Source organism: Crassostrea angulata, chromosome 7 (assembly GCF_025612915.1).
Source record: "Crassostrea angulata isolate pt1a10 chromosome 7, ASM2561291v2, whole genome shotgun sequence".
Taxonomy (NCBI): domain Eukaryota; kingdom Metazoa; phylum Mollusca; class Bivalvia; order Ostreida; family Ostreidae; genus Magallana; species Magallana angulata.
Window position 1 is genome coordinate 40,974,491 of NC_069117.1, and position 13,358 is coordinate 40,987,848.

Sequence of the window (13,358 nt, forward strand, 5' to 3'; positions counted from 1 at the left end):
GGAAATTTGCGGAAAAAGCAAAGAATCCCTATCCAATTAAATTGAAGAACCATTTCCTATCGGTACTATATAAAGTATTTTCAATTTTCAAAATTAGAGATCAATGACTCTGGAGATGTGTTCGTTTCAAAATCAGCTAAGGCTAATTTTTTTAATCTCACTTATTAAGAAAGTTGAACAAACTTGTGTAAAGTAAGAATATGTTTTTAATATCTGAGACATGTTAATAGCCTAAGGATAATATTTAGCTTTACAGGTTTAAATAATACTGATATTTTTTTAGTACTAAAGATTCCACAAAATGCTGTGCAGACTTTCAATTTGTGAATGGTGCTTGTAAACGTAAGTAAATATGAAAGCTAACGTACAAAAATAATTTTATGTATTTTATAAATCGTACTTTTTTCCATACCTTTACAATATTAAAATACTCAACAGAAGAAAGCGATTTGCTTATCATATACTACAAAATATAGTCTTAATAAACCATTATATATGTGAAAAAACTTTTTTGTTCTTAATATCTACATGAAATTAGCTTTTTAATCAAGATTAATGAGTGTACTGAAGAAAGTTTTAAAGTACGTTATTATATTTTTAAAAATCTTAGAAATAAAACAAAAAACAAACATTGTCAAAAAATGAAAAATAATGAATTCAGATAAAAAAGGAAAACTTCTCAACGAAATACCTTTGGACATGTAAATAGACACATATTGATTTTACAGCTTGTGACCCGGGGTTCTTTGGACCAAACTGCAGAGCAACCTGTCCCTATCCAAATTATGGTCACAGGTGTACAGGAAGATGTGAATGTCACAAATACCAGTGTGACGTGTCTGAGGGTTGCAAACTAAGTATGTACATGCATTAGTTTAGTCTTAAAATATTATTTTCATTTTGATAACCATAGTTTTGATGCATGATTTGTTCATTATCATAAAGTTTCGCTACAACCAAACACCGCAGCAAATTCTACTTCCGATCAAAAACCAAACAAACAAGTGGCTCCTACATCTAAAAACAGCACTGAACACCCCACAGATAAAGATGACCTCTCTGACAACAGCGACGCCGACAGTCTAATCACTGACAAACCACTTGGTAACTCAAGTCTCCTCTTGATCGTCATTTTGTCATCAACATCATCATTGGTCATCTCAGTAGTCGTCATCGTCTTCGTTGTTTGCCATCGAACATTCCGATCAAAAGGGAGACAGAGTTCACTTCGTCGAAGATCAACTGCATCGACTCGAAGACCAGCTACGTCCTATTATGAAATTGATGACCGCGCTATTGCTCTTGATACACTGAGCCGTCGACAAAGCAATGTAGATATGTATGTATACCTTGACAAAACAAAGGTTGAGAAGAGTAAGTACGCAGCTTTAACTCAACTTCCAGAAAAAAGTGACTCTCATATTTGACATAAAAAAACAAAACAAAGTATGCAAGTTATTAGGAGATAATATTTCTCTTGTAAACGTACATATTAATACTTGTACAGTAGTATTATGTTTTTATTTGATAACGTATGTTTGAGTTAATATTGTATGTGGAATTCTTAAAAAAACGACTATGACACTAACATTGTATATATTGACAACAGCTATTGTAACATTTTTTCGAGGTATCTGTGGCATACTATTGTGTATATACTGAGCTTTTTTATTTAAAAATATTAATCAAATTATAGATTTATCAAAATGTCCTGATCATGAATACTTATTATAATGTTTTGAATTATCTAATTGATATTTGTTTGATAAAGACAATATTATATTAGATCATTTTTCAAACCACTAATAATGATTTAACAATATTTTATAAATTTTGTAAAGTTGATGAAAATCTAAAAATTATTTTTTGGGGTTTTGTTTTATCTTTAGAAAAAGCTTTAGAACGTGCATTTTTAACTTTCAGACTTGACATCCCTATCCTCTGCTTAACAGTATAGACTCTAATCGTTGATTACTGTTATCAGTGGGAGGAGTTGTAAAAGATATAACCCGTTTGTGAATTGGTCTCAATATTGATATGTAATATAATCATGAATAAACATATACAGATGATTTTTTTTAATTAAAAGAACATTTCTTAAAATTTAAATTGTTTCTTTTTTATATCTTTGAAATCTGTGGATAAAATCTAAGAAAAAAATACAAATAGTAATTTAAAGCTCTTATCAAACAAAAATATTTTACAAAGAAATTGAAACGAAAGTGCAGAATTTTATAAAATTTACAATTTATCAAATTTGAACCGATCCCGAATGAAATAAAACTGATTCTGATCAGAATTATCTTGATACTGAAATTTTACAAAAATACTGCAGTTTATTACGAGGAATTGATGTGCGTTATACGATCAGTAAATAAACAAACCATTTTACAACTTGAGAATTTTGCAAAATTGGGATATCTTCCAACTTTATATGATTTTGATATGGGTCAGATTATTTGCAATCAGGGTCAGTTGAATTGAAGATTTTCCCTTTTCCTTGAATTTTACTACTTTGTTTCAATTTATTGTTGAAATATGACTGCATTGCAATTTCTTAATGAGTGACAAACATGGGCAGCTTTTTAATTCATTTATACATCAGCGTAATAAAAGTAATTGAAAAGTTATTTAAATTACATGCCTTTTATTGAAAGTAATTGATAAAATTACATGTACATGTAATTGAAAATTTGGTCAATTATACATTACTTTTAATTACATCAAAATATGTATTTAATTACACTCAGTTAGCATTACAAATTACCATTGCCCCATTTCTGGTTATGAAATGATTTTGTATTATGATTCTTTGTGTTACTTTTTTCAAATAGCCAAGGCCTGACAGGTCCTAAAAAAATCTTACTGTAACTACCATACGTGTTACATTAATAGATGAACTAATACAAAAATGTATTTTGGTAGCTCCAAGCCTCAGCACACTTATCGATTTTTACATGATTCTTTGGAAGGAAACTGAATGAACTCAACGATTTTATCAATGATTATTTTATCTATAACCTAAAACTGTTTACAATATTAATAAAAAGAGACAGATTGGTTTGAAATTTTTCTCTCTTGTGAACAACTATACCGACTCTATTCATGGTTCGCCTGATTGGCAAAGCGATAACCTTTGTAAAATGTACGCATTGTATTTGGAAACAGGATTTTTTGTCGGTGAACTTATTGGTACGACAATGACATGTACTAGCAATGTACTTATGCAACCGTTAATTCATTTTAGGTATATAAGAGATCGTGCTGGCTAGTGGTTTTCACGTGTTTGTACTGTGTCGTTTGTAGTATTAAAACAACAAGGAAGCTCTAAGCTATAAATGTATCTGATTTTAGTCGTCTATCACAAAACAAAGAAGGAAAAGGAAATTGATAAATTCATATCAAAGTTTATGCTCTATTGTAATTACTTGTGTGTTTAAGTTATGTACGAACAACAAATAAACACGTGATGATACTTAATACTGTAGTTTTTTTCATTTGGTAAATACGGATTTTGATTTCGCTGTTTAGCCTTATGCATAATGTATCTTACTTTAACTTTAATTTTTTTTTTTGGTATTCTTGTTATTTTTTTGCTATTACAATAGTTCGAGGTAACAAAGTTATCGATCTAGAAGCCTTCCTTTGTCTTATAAGTAAAATATGATGAAAATTTAACCCAAAATAATAAAATAAAAAGATTATGTTTAAAAAGTATTAGAGTGACTGAAAAAGATATGGTAAAACCATGAAACTTCCAAGTATACAATATTACAATGATGTAATTGAAATATTTATATTTACGTTTATGCACTTAAAATATCTTTAGAATTGACATCTAAACTTGAACTGATATGACTTTGAAAAAGCCTTGAAACCTACTGTTACTAACTTTTAATGAACAAAGTGACTTGGTGAAAGGTTAAAAAGTATATTTCATTTTCAGAGAAATTGAGTGTACTATTTTTAATGTCAGATTTACTTATTTATATTCGATTGATCACAATATTAATATCAAACAAGAAGGTAAAGTTTTCTGAAGCTCTGCAAACAGTTTAGGGGAATTTTTCAGAGAAAAAAAATAAGATAGCTCCTATCAAGAACGACCTCTCCTATTGCTAACTCATAATTTACAATATAAAAAAACCCTCATAAAAGCCGAGGACATATCATGTTGATATTCTACCTGTTACTGGATAAATTAATTGACGTTTACCAATTTAATTTTATAAGAGATAGATAAACAGCACCATTACCTATTCCAGTGAATGTATGTATTTCGCAAACACCATGATGGATTTCATAAACAGAAAAACTCTTGATAGAAGCCATGTGAACATGACTAGTCACTATATTGCATTTAGAAGAATATTAATTTTTACCGAACTTAAGCAATTAACAAAGTAAGTACTGGCTAGCTGCAAGAATGTAGTTCTCTCCTATTTCTTTTCACTCGTACCACGGCCCCTAAAACATTATATTGCAGCTACCTTCTTATTTATGTTTTTTGGCATGTACCTAGTGGAAACATCTCACAAGTGCTTTCTATTATATCGACATTGATATCTAAATTATATATTTTCTAAACTTAAGTTTTCTACTTCTCCACTGATAATCTAAGCAACTAAGGGTAATGTTTGATATGTGGTTAAAAATAAAGTTCCGTTGTTTTAGGCGCAGAATTGATTTTGAACAAGGGAAAGTACAACATCACTCGATTTCAGTTGTAGGAAAGCTACAAAAGATTTCGCTGACTGGGAGTGGAAAATGAAGTTTGGATAGAATGACTGACAGACAAACGAAAAAACACGATAGAGACTGTAGTCTCCTCAGGTTTCATTTGTAGGGTACTTAAATTCAAAGCTAAGAACAGTGCATTCGTAAAAAATTGTGTCCTGCTCAGAAACAAAAGTTCCTAGTGTCTTAACTGACTCAAGTCATATGTATTGTATTTTTTTAAGCAATCTACAATAAATGTGATTTAGTTATATCAAAATTGTTTTTATACATGTATTTACAAGTTGCCACTACTTATGTTTCCTCCTGTAACACTTTAAATTGCACTGAATTTGCACTTGCAAATAAAAAAAATCCATGGCGTCTCATTGTGTTTTCATGTATGTAGTTAAGTTTAAATACCTGTATTTGATACATGATATATATATAGTCAGGTGATAGGGATGGTTTAAGAAATCAAATGGTATGTAACTGTGGTTGTGAAGTTTTTATTACAATGTTGCTATAATAAACATTAAGGAAGCTTTCTGTAATTTTTATCAAGACGAGGAAATATGGGTGTATATACCACGGCCAATAGAGAAACCGCATACAACTAATATTGAACAATTTCCTTAAATTGTCATGTTTTATTGCAAATAATAAATCAAGAGTTTTCAGCATGGGGACGTGCTCATTACAGAATCTACTGCAGTTAGCCTTGATAATTTCAGTTGTAAAGAAATTTGAACAATCTTGTCTGGAGTAAGTATATTGTATTCACTTTAGTAAACACTGGTTTTACTTTTCCAATAAGTTAATCCTTTACTTGTAGAAAATTATTTGATTTTTAGAACAAAAAATTCAACGGAGTGCTGTGCAGATTTCTATTTCCACGATGGGATTTGTAAACGTAAGTAACGACTGATATAGATGCAACAAATCACTCTGCGAAATAAAATCAGATTGATTATAACAAAAGGAAAAGAACCAAACACAGTACAAACATAATTTAGAAAAGCATTTTGTTGCCACTGAAGTTAATCTATTTTACCTTATATTTATAAAAGCTTACTTCTAGTGAATGGAGTTTTTCAAAAATCGCCACCACATTAGCTATTCGCGTAAACGTATTCTTTATCCTATCCTTTATTCAAACACGTTTATTCATAATTGTACATGTTATCTAAAGAGATTCACCATAAATATATTTTCTACAATTTGGAGCTGATAATGGTCTTTTAATTCAGATACATGTATAATGATTTATAAAGATACTGTTTTATTCGATGATGGATTGTTCTATCTTTAGAACATAAACTTTAAGTTTAATAATTCATTTTATTGTTCCGATACGTAATGTCCATTGAAAAAATGGCTATAATATTATTTGTTTCAGTCTATAGTTCTACATAATCTAAATGCAAAATTTCTCTGTCAGTCTGTGGCTTTTTTCATAGCTTGTAAACCAGGGTGGATTGGACCAAACTGTATAGCGATGTGTCCCTATCCAACATATGGCCACAAGTGTATAAATCTGTGCGAGTGCACAAAAAATGAGTGTGACGTGTCTGAGGGATGCATTCAAAGTTAGTTTTCATATTTTGTAAAATATCAGCTCATTTCAAAGATACATTTTTCTATTGCATCTTTTTACAATATTCGCAACAGATGCAAACTTCATTGGGACAACGGATAAAGGATTGCTTGTACAAGTATCAACGCTCGTGTACAAAATTCAACCAAGCACCAAATTGGATGACATACATGTATCCGACAAACAAAACTACGATAACTCCATCAATGACAAATCACTAGACACGTCACATCTCCTATTAATCGTAATCCTATCATCAGCATCGTCCTTAGTCATCTCAGTTGTCGTCATTGTCATCGTTGTCTGTCGTCGAAGCGGCCAATCAAAGAAAAGAGAAGAGAGTATACGAAAAAGAAAGTCGGCGGCATCACAAGGTAGAGCTTCCACGTCCTATCATGAAATTGATGAATTTCATCTTTCTCCCGATATATTATTTCAGCGACAAAGCAATGGAGGGAGTTACATTGACCTTGACCAAACAAAGGTAGAGAAAAGTAAATACACAACGTTACCCCAGGTGCCAAATTAGTAACTCGTCAAAATATCATTGAAGGAGAAAAAAAATCTTGGATTCACGCAATTTTATTTATGTTCTATCATGCTGCACAAACTCACCGCAGTTAAATTTTTGCTGAGTAAAAAATTGAATCAAACACCGAGGTTGATATTCAAATTTTCCGTAAGACCTTTTTATTAAATGTGTGTTGATGAAATTCTACATCTCAAAATGGACATGTAAGATTTGTTTTAAAAAATAGTAGCGACAGAATAATTCGCATGTGACGTACTTTGATGAAAAAAAGCAGTTTTGTTACGAACATTCAATTTTATTTTTCAATTTTCTTGTATGTAGTCTCAAAGTAGCTTACCATGAAATATATCAATTTTTGTTAAATAAAATCAGGAGGATAATTTTGAAATCATTTTAATTATTTTTTTATCTGTACAATAGTAATCTGAAACATGTTGTACATTTGAAAACAATTTCAAAATATTATTTGATTTATATGCATGTTGCGATCTTGTAATGTCAAAATAACAACTGTTAATATGTATACATGTATTTTTTTAAACCACTTTATGAAACTTTGATGCGTACACAAAATCGATATTCAATTCATTGAACGTTATTTTATCATGAAATCTGTTTATATAAACCTTACTTAGCTCCAATAAAGTTGATCATCCTTATTTTATTAAGGATTTCTGTTGCATGAAATCTTGTTTTCTCTGAAAATAAATTTGGTATACAGATTTACATGTATCATAGATATATCTAGGTCAAGTTTGGTTTTGGGTACGATCAAGCAATTTTTGAGACTTATGTCCCTTACAGACATATTCCAGATATTTGCAGTTTTCGTTCATTTTCTTCAGAGGGGTTGCACATACTGAAATGAAATTTAGTATGCAGATTTATCATAAGAATATTTAGGTTAACTTATGATTTGGGTACGATCGCGCATACGATGTACATGTATGTCCTTTTGGACTTAGAATTATACCAATTAATATTCGCTTTTTGTTCATTATATCTGCAAAGGTTAGACAAATTAAACTGATATATCGTAAAAAATGTTTTTGTCAAAGATGTGATGTAGAGGAATTGAATGTGCAACCTCTCATTCTAAAACGTTTTAGCTTAGCCACTTCATATTTGATAGGTTGATGCATCTTGGGTACAATATGAAGTACCGGTAAGTGGTCCTATCGATTTTGAATTCAAAAGGTAAATTTCAATTCCAGCTATTTACTGCTCATAATCTATAATGTCCGTAAAAAAAAAGGCTTGTGCACAATATAATATATGTCCGGGGGGGGGGGGGGGGGGGTAAGTGTTTCACAAACATCTCTAGGTTTTACTTGTTTTACGCGATACGCTTGGGAGTTTCTAATTCGTTGAAAAATTTCTCTGATAATGTTTTAGCCGGATCTAATAAATCCATGATCGCGTCTCCTTGCATCATGGTTATTCCAGGTTGCATAATTCACCGATATAACTCACTTTATAACCAGTTTAAACGAATCTTGCTGCATAGTAACTATTATCACAATACGCCAGAGGAGTGGATGCACTAAAGCTGTACGATGTTTATTCTGATGACCGATATGTACGACTGTTAATTTAAAACTCATCTGAACAGCCGAATTACCGTGAATGATTACATACATGTAAAGTATTTATGGATAACTGATAGGGTGATGCTCCGTTTGACATGTACTTGTTGACACATTAACACAACACATTTTTTCAGGAATTAGAATGGTCATTTATTGAGGAAATAAATGACAAAGAATATTTAAACAAAGGAATGTAAACAACTAACAATGCTACACTCCTAAAACAAAATACATGTATGCACAATACATACACAAAAAGAAATGTAGTTATAAGAAAAACTACCTCATCAAGCAAAAACATGTATATACAATAGTACTGTTTAGAACCTAAACAGTCCAAAGGTTAAAATAACAGTACCATAATTAATACCAGAATCAAGTCAAAAAGTACCTGATGAAAAAGATACAAATGTAAATTGTTAAAACAGCGTCAAAGATGGGGCCATTGCCGCCACATATCAACACTTGTGACAGGTGTTGATAAGCCCATGTTTTTGCGATTGAAGAGTCATAACTCTACGTTAATGACATTCATATAATTAATTTTCGAAATCCTTTTCTATAAATAATTCTAAATCCGAACAGAATTAAAAGGTAGATACGGATAAACTTGTATTGTTGCAGGTATCAACGACATTTTTCGACCAATCAGAAGCGCCTATTTCTCGTAAAACTATTTAATATTATATGATCTTGTCATCCATCTCTGTATAAAGCATATTTTTTTTAAAATATAAACATGGAGACTATAGTAAGGCAGTGCACTATGCTGCGTTGTCTTTAAATGCACACACAAGCTTTGGGTTGGGTTGTATGTAGGTTTAAAGAAGAACATGGAAGAAAATGTTTTATATGCAAAACAAACATCACTAGTGATACATGTATATACATTCCAAACATAAATAAATCTCTTTATTCTTTCTCTAGGATACTATTTGCAGCGGTGTAGCCCCAACATGAAAAAGTGTTTGGATCACATTTTAGTTTAAAAATTGTGTCCTGAACTGACAAAAAAAAAAGAATATATATCCTACATTCCCTTGAATTGTTTCCCCATAATTCATAATCACATGAAAAGAATTTATACATGTATATCCATGGGAGGGGGGGGGGGGGGGAGTTTATGCCATCCAACTCAGGGGAGGGTATATCCCCGAGTACCCAAACTCCGTCCCCATAAGCAGAAAACATTCCACGTTTCTCTGTAAATTATTTTTTGCGGTTTTTATCATTTGCAATCACTAAATACGAGGGTCAATCAAAAAATACGAAGACAATGTGGCTGTCTATCATATCTTTTTTATGAAAGTCATACTTAACAAATTAATCTGTGCACCAACACTTATGTTATTGATATGCAAAGTTTTAGTCCATTTTATGGAACGGTATTTTTGTTACCCCTTTTTAAAAACAACATGTTTTGTCACCACGGCGCACGGTAACGTTCAAAACATGACGTCAAGATTAAATGCGTACAGTTTATAGATATACCCCATCTTTATATCACGATTAGTCTCTTGTGTCTTTAACCTTACAATTTAAAATGGCACTGAACCACTAAAAATATTATTTGCACACATTTGTTCGAGAATCATAAGTTAGTTCTTCAAAGTTTTCATTTTCTAACTGTGTGTCTCTTAGTTTACAGTAAGGATAGCCCTGAACGTCGGTTGACGTTACTTATTTTTTGACCAAATATTTACAGATATTCGACTCTCTTGCGGACTGTTTTATATTCAAAATACAATTATCACCACCCCCACAAAATTTATTACAGTTAAACACAGACTTGCAAATAATTGTTGACTTATTTTTTGCACCATTGAACATTTTCACAGCTTATATCGGCTTTTTCCTGAGTAAAATCCATATTGTTTGTACTTCTCGTTGCGCCGTGACGTCCGGCGACGTCGATGTTTTTAGTCAATTCTAAAGAGGACTATCTGTCTTAAAGTAAATCCACCCTCCTGTGACGTCATACATTTTACATAAACCATGAATTCATTAAAATTCTTGCAAGTAGATTTGTAATTTCTATGTTATCATAGGTGCACATCAAAAACTCAAATTATTGTTTACTTGGAGATATTTAATAAGCTTTTTTCATCCTTATATTCGACATAATTCAATAATGACAAAGGGAAATAACTCTTTTCTACTTTTCTCCAAGTGTTATATCTAAATGCTATAATTTTTCTTATGTAAACAATTTTTTCTTTTTTTTTAAATTTATTTTAGTTTTCTAGCAAAGTAAGCAATAAAATTTAAATAGACAAACAAGTATCCATCCACTTATATTTAATTTTTAAACAAAAAAAGTGTGATTTTCAGATGATAATTTCAGCTTTTGGTTTTTATTACCTTAAATCTTAAATAGTATGAATACATATATTTTATTCATTTTTTGATAAAATTCAAGTCCAATAAGTTAAAAAAAAGTTAAGTTTTTAACTTTGAACCCATTATTTTATAGTGACGGAGTTACCTTAAGTTACTAATATCGACAAAACAATATATCCCGTCATTATTTGGAACATAGAATACTATGACTATACTTTATTTGAGGTTTCAATATTATTTGGTTTTAAGCCCAAATTATAGAGTATTTTCAACATTATATGGTTTATTGTTGACATAACACAAATTTTGACCGTGCGCCGTGACCTCATTTTTGCAGGAGCAATAATAGGCGCCCAGGAGATTATTTATGTTAGTTTAATAGAACTATGTTAAGAAATTAATATTATTTCACATTTGCTTACATTATGTAACCGAGTGAGCAAAAGAAGAACGATAATTCCGGTAAAAAAATATACACGACCAGCAGTAATACCCCAATGTCTCTTGGCAATTTTACTTTAATAAACAACATTACAAACAATTTTAATCTAGGGATGAGGTTGTTTGCCGGTATCTGTTTGAATTTTTTGAAACAAGATTTTAATTCAGATACCGTTGCCCAGCTCTTGCCACGTGGAGGTCGCCTCGTTAAAAGCCATAATTTTGAATTAAAATATAGTAAAAAATATTAAAGCCAAAGATTGCGTTTGGAGGACGTTGCTTAGGGCATAAATGGTCCATTGCTATGAAAATCCATGAGGTTTAGCACAGTCAAGGGAAGATTCGTCAAAAGAAGGAGATGTATCAAGGAGATCCCGGGCGATTGGTAATGCTTTGTAGATCTCGTGATTCGTTACCATTTCAACGCAGGTTCGAACTCGCAGTTCTGTTACAAAACGGTTATCCCCCGTCATAGCTATGGAAGCAGAGCTAAAGAGGCAACATCTATCACTCATGGATTTCAACGGTATACCTGTTAAAATAAAATTTAGATTTAAAAGGAAATATTATACACATATATATAGGGTGGCAGTTAGTTCAAAATAAACATGGCAATAATTTGTACCATTTTTCATATTGTTAAAATTATCTTAAAATTAATTTATAACAAATTATATTTACCTCTATCTGTCATTCCACATCGCCTCAATATAGCTTCGGAAACGTAGTCTTTAGTACAAGCTGAAAGTTGGTCATCCGAGGCACGATGGCGGATTTCAATTTCAGGTAGAATTTTCAGTTCTCTCCTGCATACAAACTTTAAGTTATCTAGACTTCCCCTAGAAGCCTGAATTACAATAAATGCATTGAGATAGGAGTCAAGTCGTTAAAAATAGAGAAAAAAATAAAGTTAGCTATAATTCGTATAATTCTAACGAACATATAATAAATATGTATGTTATTAAGGTTCCTTGACACACCAAAATGTTACTTCTTCTCGGGCGCTTCCGGGCGCTATTTTATAATCCCGGGCGCTCCCGGGCGCTTTTTAGTATGACCGCAAAAATTACGGCATGAGCGATTTGACGTTATCATTAAGTGCAGTGCATAAACGCTATAATTGCGGACTGAAAAAAATGTATTAATAACCTAAATGAAAAAAATAAATTGCATGTGAAATGTTTCATCTTGACCTCTCTTAAAATGACTGACCACGTAAATCATCGAATGGAGCCGAATGTCAGAAATATCGTTATTTTAGAGCACCCGTGAAAAAGTGTTAAATAACTTAGCTGATTTCACGAAATTATTGTTGCATAAAATGAACAAGGTGTAATTTTGTTATGTTTGAACACATTCTTAAATTTACCGTTGTAAATTGTTGACATTTGATTGAAGATATTTGACATGCAAAAAATGAAGTCATAATTGCACTTGATTTGAAACGGCGAGAAGTTTCCCGAAAGTGACAGACTTAGGGTGGTGACGGAGTTAGGGGGCTATGCGATACTTTTATTCATAATATTCGCCGATAAAGACTAATTGAAAATCTTTTGCAATTGGAAAGAAAGGTTGGTAGAAAAAGGTATGGTTTAGGCAATACTTTGTCTCTTTCTTAAAAAAAATACTAGTCATCTACCTCCATCAACCTGTGCGTGCACACGTTAAAGTCAAGCTGAACAATTATTATTGTTTTCATATTGGTCAGTATATGTTTTGCAGGCGTGATAAGAGAGTATAAAATTTACGGTGCCTTGATCTTTGTCCTCGGTCGTCTATATACTCTTATATGGTCTATCAACGCATTTATTGGCATCGAGCTCATCATAATTAACATTTTCCTTGTTGCAATTATCACTTGATGAAATACTTATTTTATATCCTATATTCCATTTTAGCTAAATACAACTTTAGTAATTGCATAAAACGTACATGCATGTATATGATGGTTAAAGGATTAACTTATGTTATATTTTTACACAGTTTTGGAACATATTTTACAGAAGATGACTTTATAAATAAGACGTAAGATCGATTTTTCAATATAATAGATATTTGAATTTTTTATTTTTAGAAAATATCATACATTTGTAGACTAGTATATATCAGTTTTACCCTTTAAACTATAAACATTCTTTTTTTA

At 31.3% G+C, this 13,358-nt stretch overlaps 2 protein-coding genes across 2 annotated transcripts; both read left to right on the top strand.

Annotated features, from left to right (window-relative positions):
* Positions 1-2,092, top strand: LOC128156019 (multiple epidermal growth factor-like domains protein 10). Its single transcript, XM_052817973.1, has 4 exons — positions 1-192; positions 284-342; positions 729-857; positions 946-2,092. The coding sequence occupies exons 1-4, from the start codon at positions 104-106 to the stop codon at positions 1,425-1,427; spliced, it is 759 nt and encodes a 252-aa protein (XP_052673933.1). The 5' UTR covers positions 1-103; the 3' UTR covers positions 1,428-2,092.
* A 3,303-nt stretch (positions 2,093-5,395) lies between these two features.
* On the top strand, positions 5,396-7,208 carry LOC128156020 (uncharacterized). The gene is made up of 4 exons (XM_052817974.1): positions 5,396-5,481; positions 5,571-5,629; positions 6,177-6,305; positions 6,388-7,208. The coding sequence occupies exons 1-4, from the start codon at positions 5,399-5,401 to the stop codon at positions 6,840-6,842; spliced, it is 726 nt and encodes a 241-aa protein (XP_052673934.1). The 5' UTR covers positions 5,396-5,398; the 3' UTR covers positions 6,843-7,208.
* The last annotated feature ends 6,150 nt before the right edge of the window (positions 7,209-13,358 follow it).